The 7,453-nt window shown below is 34.8% G+C and overlaps 1 protein-coding gene across 1 annotated transcript in view; it reads right to left on the bottom strand.

Moving 5' to 3' along the window:
- The window catches only part of LOC106469719, a 9,277-nt gene extending 5,740 nt beyond the window's left edge, over positions 1 to 3,537 (bottom strand). The window contains exons 1-3 of the mRNA XM_013930232.2: positions 3,377 to 3,537; positions 3,100 to 3,267; positions 1,049 to 1,387 (exon numbers count right to left, since the gene is read on the bottom strand). Coding sequence (XP_013785686.1) covers positions 1,049 to 1,387; positions 3,100 to 3,205 — 445 coding nt within the window. The 5' untranslated portion in view covers positions 3,206 to 3,267; positions 3,377 to 3,537. The remainder of the gene's footprint in view (positions 1 to 1,048; positions 1,388 to 3,099; positions 3,268 to 3,376) is intronic.
- Between the last annotated feature and the right edge of the window lie 3,916 nt (positions 3,538 to 7,453).

The raw sequence follows: 7,453 nt of genomic DNA, 5'->3' as shown, positions 1-7,453 counted from the left end.
GATGGCCGACTTTGATTCGAAATTGACCGGCAACTGACGTAAGAGCTTATCAAACGGTAGAGGTGCAAACAACTTGTTTTCGAAAGATATCAATGTCCATGAATTACGAGTTAGCTATGACAACTATATATATCCTAGACTGCAGCACAATTTTGTACTTAGTTTGCACATAGAAGCAATTCGTGATCTGTGAATCAGTACACATTACAATAATTATTATAAGTACCAGACCGCCACAAAAAATGCATACACCAAATGCAATGGTATGCTAGAAATGCAAATAGTTGTTTACAAACACGTAATTTACACAAGATTTATCGCAAACGCTATGGCTGGTTGGCACCCACTTGAAGTTGGCCTTTGATGCACATTTATGATGAAATACTGGTGGTGTACTGGGGTTTTAACACAAGATCATCCACCCTAGATTTCCTGCATTTTCACAAAAATTTAAAAATCACACTGTGACACCTTCATTTTTCTATAACATCAATCCGTCTTCGCCTTGCAGTATGCTAAAAACTCTAGACAAGTCCAAATAGCTTAATTGAAGTTTCAAATGTTTACAAACTGTTCAAGTACTTTAACATTAGGGCTCGTTCTGATAACTGAGCATTAAACCCCTAATTTTCTTTAATTATATAGTCCCATGATATACAAGTCATCTAAAAAAAACATTACAGGCAATGTCCCAACAAAGATTTTGCTGCAGGTTAAAAAGTGTAACCTTTAAATCGCACACCAAAATTTCAAATATAATTATTCACCCCTTCCTCAACAATTAACCATATCCCTAAGTCTTTTGACTACTTTCTAAAATGTAGTTGCATAATAACCTAGAAAAATGCATGCTGTAAGTGTCGGTCGTTTGTTTCAAAGCTAAAATCCGGGGTTTGATTCTCTGCGGTGGACCCAGAAGATAGCCCAATGTGGCTTCGCTCTAAAACAAACAATCGTTTTTTGTTTTTTTATCAAACAGCTTTAGGTGAAATATGCAAAGTTCAACGGGTTATAACACACAAAACATTATTATTATTAAACCACCAACCTTTCGCAACTATTTGCTCACTGAAGAATCCCCACATGAACATATCATCATCATCACTGTAGTTGGAATCTTTTGGGTCCCCACGAGGTGGTAACTTTGCAACAACGACGACATGGACAGTATGGTTACCTGGAGTGCTAAATACGTAGCTTAAGTTTGAACCTACATCCACAAATGGTTTGTCCTCTATTGTCCAGGTAAATGATAACTTCGCTGTTTGTAAATGCCTATTGACGTCATTTAGTACCAAGACCAGCGTGGTATTTACATCGGTAGAAACTATACTACTCTGGTTAGTTTTACCATCTTGTTGGACGATCAATTTTCCACTTATAAGATCTAGAGATATAATTAAACAGATAAAGGTATAAAAATAATCCTTATATAAACAGTAATGATGACAAATTAAGGTTATACTTTTTTTCTTGGTTTTTAAAGAATATCAGCCACAAACAAAATAAAAAGGAAACGTCATTACAGAGTGTACAATATATACATGTACTGAAGTACTCGGATTACACGCATCTGTTAATATTTAAGACACAATTTACTTAATGGAAAATTTTAAGTGCATCTAACAAGTTGAAGAATTTCAACTTTTTTGACTACTGAAGCCATTTTAACATAATTTCAGTAGTCACAATAGAAGTAATATATCTACTAATGTGACGCTGAAGTTATTTCAACATAGTCAGTATATTACGAAGTGTAGTACTAGTAACTAACACAGATGACAGGTCAAAGGGCACTGGGGTGTAGGCGGTTCATACTGGTTTTAGCTGGTCGTGGTGGTCTGAAACGAATTCCAACGCGACATTTAATCTATCATTTAGGCCTCTTTCTCTCTCTCTCTCTTCTTTTTTAATAAACCTCCCATCTTAAATTGTAGATTAAACTTTTGCTTAACACAAAAGTTAGATATTTGGTTGTATTAAAAACATAATAATCAGCTTTAATTTTTGTAACCGTGACTAGTAACTGTAATAGGAGTATGTAGCGATATAAAGTTTCGCCTTAAATTTAAGGAGTACAACAAGGCGGCTTTGTTTGCAGACCAGCCGAAGCATTGACTCATCCATCATGTTGTTCAGGAAATGTGATATTATTCTCAATATGTCTGTGTGATAGTGGTGCTGTGCGTAGTTATTAAAAGGCATGCTTTAGTATTTGATTTCTTACTCTTGCTACGTTACGTTTATTTGCTACTTTGCATGTATATAATATAACCATCAGTTCAGGCCATGCCACATATTTTAGCGTGATGATGGAAAATTAATTTCCGTTTCGGAACACGTCGCAATTAATGTTTCTTTTAATGGTAATATTTTACAACAGATAATCATGGTGGATCAAATTCTTCGAGCGTCAGAAGAATGCAACATATAATGTAATTTCTTATTTACAAATCTAACCTAATCCTAAAATTTAACATATTTATCCATGAAGTATCTTAATTTGAAGCCTTAAAAATGTTACCCAAAACATGCTAATTCGTGAAACTTTGGACTAATATAATCCCCTCATTGTTTCTGTGACGTATACAAAGCGTATTTTCACACACCAATGTTTTTTCCGCTGAAATTTCAGTTGCTTGCTAATTACGAAGAGTTTGCATTCACTGGTTCAACGAGACTATTGTACCTCCTTTAAACTGTTATTATTAATAATCCGTAGAACTGGAAACAATTATTTTTTTATCGTAGGCAAATAATAAAGATACCATAAGATATAAAGATAAATACTTGGTTTAGCTTGTCACCATATTACTATAAACAACGAATACAAACGTTTTATACTTAACAGCTTTAATTTTTTTGAAAGCTTGAACTCTGAAAATAACTGATTAAGTTTAACCAAACACAAAATAAATAAAAGTTCAATAGCTATTGTACTAGCATACCCTACTTTACATATAATTATAGCTTATAGTTTTCACAACAAAATTTAAACTTCTTTGAAGGTAGATCTTTATAAAATTCGCTAACACTGAATAATAGCGAATGTTCGATTTCAAGTGCAAAGTGACTTACATAACAAATAACCTTAATTACCTTGTGAACTCTTAACTAAACTGGTCACAAGAACAACGAATACTATTTTAGTCAGGGTTGAAGCAATTATCATGTCATGTCGGTAGGGGTCCACCGAAATAAGCATTCTTGCATCGCTGCCAAAAATAATCAACGTACTAGAAGTTGTGTGAAAATACTCAGTGGAACCTGAAAAGAAAAGAAAAACTTTCGACGTTCATGCCTATATCAATGAAATCATAAAATTAAAATTAACTCTAATTTAGCACTGAAAATGCTTACACTTAAAGCTACATACCTTAAAGTTAGAATAATATTACTCTGCAAAAAGGCCTAGTAAACCACAGTTCTAACACTTTTCACTAGCAGTAAGAAAGCAGCACAAACAGTTCAATGGATTACAAACGCGTAAACAGCACGTGCTCAGGGTTCAAGGATCTATCCTAACTGCAACAGAAGTCTCATAATACTTTACTTAACCAATCGGCGGGAAAAAGCAGGAGGAAAATCGCCCCCTTTTTCCTTGGCCAATTTCGAGTGATAAACATTTTAGCCATTGGCCAAGATGGACTATTGACCTTCTACTCTAACCAATAGACAAATGCCTGATTTTCATATCTTAACATTTTTTGTCATCGTGCTTGGAATGTTGTCTTTTTTTTTCTTTCCTTTCCTTTTTTTTTTTTTGTTTGAGAGAGAGAATGGAATGGAAGGGAGGGGTGTAAGTATGTCACACATTATGGCACATGTGTTTACGTGAAATTGAGTTGATTAAAGTGTCTTTCCAGTTAGGGGGTCTTTCTGGCTAATTAATTTGGTATTACTATTTTTAACGGAATGTGATAAGACAGAAATTGTACTCCAATTTATTACTAATATTAAACATATTTTATGTTTACGTGTGCTTGTGTTTTCATAAACTTTTTCTTTAATTTCAATGTCTGGTGAATTGGCTCCCCAGTGGCACAGCTGTATGTCTGCGGACTTACAACGCTAGAAATCGGGTTTCGATACCTGTGGTGGGCATAGTATAACTAGCCCGTTGTATATCTTTGTGCTTAACTTCAAACAAACTGGTGAATTGAATATTTAAATTACCGAAATGAAAGACAAACGTAAAAATTAATACGTAGTTTTTATCATGTGTAACGTGGCTTAGTATTTCTACTAAAAGATACATATACGACTCTATACGTTTAACCAGAATATTTATCATGGCCACAAGGTCGCTCAAAGGTCACTTACAACGCTAGAATCCGGGTTTCGATACCAGTGGTGGGCAGAGCACAGATAGCTCATTGTGTAGCTTTGTACTTAACTTCAAACAACAACAACTCTTTGGTGTTTTCCAATGCTAGCAGATTTATGTACACTAAGACACATATATAAATAAGTGAGTAACTAATGTCTAGAGGAGGAGGGGATCTAAACTGAAGACTAAATATGATTAAGCAAAAAGACAAATTTAAGAAACTTAGGAACAGTTTTAGTAACAGTAGGATTAATATTCAAAGGCACGTGGATTCCTTCTAACAAGGTTTGTTTGTTTTTGAATTTCTGCACAGAGCGTTGTATTTCTAGCGTTGTAAGTCCGCAGACATACAGCTGTGCCACTTGGGGGGCCAATTCACCAGACATTAAAATTAAAGAAAAAAGTGTAGCTTTGTGCTTAATTACAAACAAAATCCCTGTGGTAGAAATTAATTGAGAAATTTCTACTTCAACATAAACAGGAAATGACAATTTGTTTTGTTAACAAACGTACTCAAGCCTTTTGCACACATAATAACAGTTATACACCCAGAAACTACTTTATTTTCACTTTCTATTATATTTATAAAGAGTTGAAACGTCCAGAAGTTGCAACATTTTAACTTCAAATGTTTCACATTATACATATACATTATATTCAGAGATGTATAATAAAATATACATTAGGAATACATTATGCTTATTATTTATATATAGACACATACAAACAAACCTTCAACTGAACAAAGATGAAATGGGCAGCAATGTATAGTTCAAAGTACACTTGAGGAGAAAGTCCTTGAGGTCCAATTTCAGGTGGAAAGGACGACTTTTCAAAAGTTCAACACGAAAACTCTGCTTGAATCATTTATGAAAGAACACTTCAGTTATATAGGGAATGTATAAAATAAAATATTCATATGTAATGTTGAGTATGGACGAGGGGCAACGAAACATATCTGTTATTGTTTTCTTACTACAAACCTATAAAATGGGCTATCCGCACTATGGCCACCCCGGGGAGTCGAATTACAGATTTTAACAATGTAAGTCTGAGAACTTGACCCACAAGGAGACGAAACATTTAAAAAACGATCAAATAATTGATACAATCACATCGAAAGCTTCTTGTGAATTTTTCAAAGTTTACTTCAATAGTGGATAAAATTTTAGGTTTATCGATGTAAATTAACAGTTTTTGCGTGTTTTTAATATCAACTCGTAAATGAATAGAAGAAACAATGGTGTTTAACAATTACCTTAGACTACAACTTATACTCTTCCTTTACTGCCATGTAGGATCTCGCATGAGCTGGTGGTTAGGGGGCGCTCGAGTCGCAATCTGCGGGTAGCTGGCTCGAATTCTATCAGCAAAAATGATCGCCCTTTCAGGTTTGTTTGTTTGCTTTGAATTTCTCGCAAAGCTATACGAGGGCTATCTGCGCTAGCCGTCCCTAATTTAGCAGAGGAAGGCTAGAGGGAAAGCAGTTAGTCATCACCACCCACCGCCAACTCTTGGGTTACTCTTTTACCAACGACTAGTGGGACTGACCGTCACTTTATAACGCCCTACGGCTGAAGGAGCGAACATGTTTGGTGGGACTGGGGATGGAACATCATATTTTGATGCCCTTTCAGCCGTGGGGTCGTTCCAATATGATGTTCCATCCGAATATTTATTGGTAAAGAGTAGCCCAAGAGTTGGCGGTGGATGTTGTTCACTAACTTTCTTCCAACTGGTCTTTTTCTTCAAAATTAGGGGTAGCTAGTTCATATAGCCCTCGAGCAGTTTTGCGCGAAAGTCAACAAACAAACCATAGTGTCATGTGTTTATATTTACAATTTATTTAGTAGATCGTGATTTTTCAATTCTCTAATATTGTTTAAAGCTTGAGGAGAAATTATTTTTTTAGAGAATGTGTGATTCGTACTGACAAACAAGATACTTTCTCACTTTGACACGAAGATGATTTTTGTGTTAGGCCTTGTTGTATTGGTCTACACTTTGGATGATTTACTAGTGCAATACATTGTGGCTTCTGCTGTTGTAACATATCTGTAAGTTCTTGGCCCCCTAGTGGCTGAGTGGTACGTCTGCAGGTTTACGACTTTAAAATTCGGATTTCGATGCTCATGGTGGGCAGAGCACAGATAGCTCTTTGTATAGCTCTGCGCTTAACAACTATCAAACATACTGTAAGTTCTGATAATTTTGTCTATATATTTACTTGCAAGTGTTCTGCACGTGACTAATAACGACCTTGTATATCAGAGATGGAAAGTTTATAGCCTGTACTTAATTCCATATCTTGTACGTTCTACAAATATTGTTCTGTGTAACATTTCCTTGACCTTGTTTCTTTGTTAGTGAGTCATGTCCTCCTGCAGAGAGGTCATACTAACTTCAATGGGTGGTACAGAGACTTCAACAAGTTAGTATGAATCGAGTAGTTCTCTCGTTCGAATTTGTATAATAGGAAAGATCGTTAATGTAGGTATTCTAGGAGTTAGGTGAATCACATCAGGACTTTAATTTGACTTAAAAGTGTGATATCATTATGATTCTTGTATTTTTGTTTACAATCTGCTCCAGTTAATGTCAATACCAAATACTGAAGTTCGCCAGTTTAGGTAACTACTCCAGTAATATTAACAGTTTGAATACAGATTTTGTTCATCTCTTCAGTTATGTTTTTTTTTTTGTTGTTGTTTTTTTTTTGTTAACTGTAAGCGTTGTTAAGTACAAAGCCACACAATGGGCTATCTATGATGTGCCCACCATAGATACCAAACTCTTATTTTAAGCTTTATAAACCCATTAACCTACTGCTGAGTCACTAGGAAGCTTGTTATCTATGTTAGAAATTATTTTCTATATAACATTTCCTGGAAGTGCAGTATATTGCGGATACATTATACTTTTCTGTTAAAATAAACATACCTGAATACCACACACACTGGACCATAATAGGTATGGTACAAAATTTTACATAATTATTTCGGTAAATCTCTTCTTCAGTTTTAATGTTACAAATGATTTGTATATATATATATATGTGTGTGTGTGTAATTAATTATCATCATATTTTAAATCCAGAGTATATGTCATATCCGTTAACTGTGA

The sequence above is a fragment of the Limulus polyphemus genome, unplaced genomic scaffold (genome assembly GCF_000517525.1).
Source record: "Limulus polyphemus unplaced genomic scaffold, Limulus_polyphemus-2.1.2 Scaffold3629, whole genome shotgun sequence".
In the NCBI taxonomy this organism is placed as follows: Eukaryota; Metazoa; Arthropoda; class Merostomata; order Xiphosura; family Limulidae; genus Limulus; species Limulus polyphemus.
Note: the sequence above shows the minus strand (reverse complement) of the source record. Positions and strands in the feature narration are given on the sequence as shown.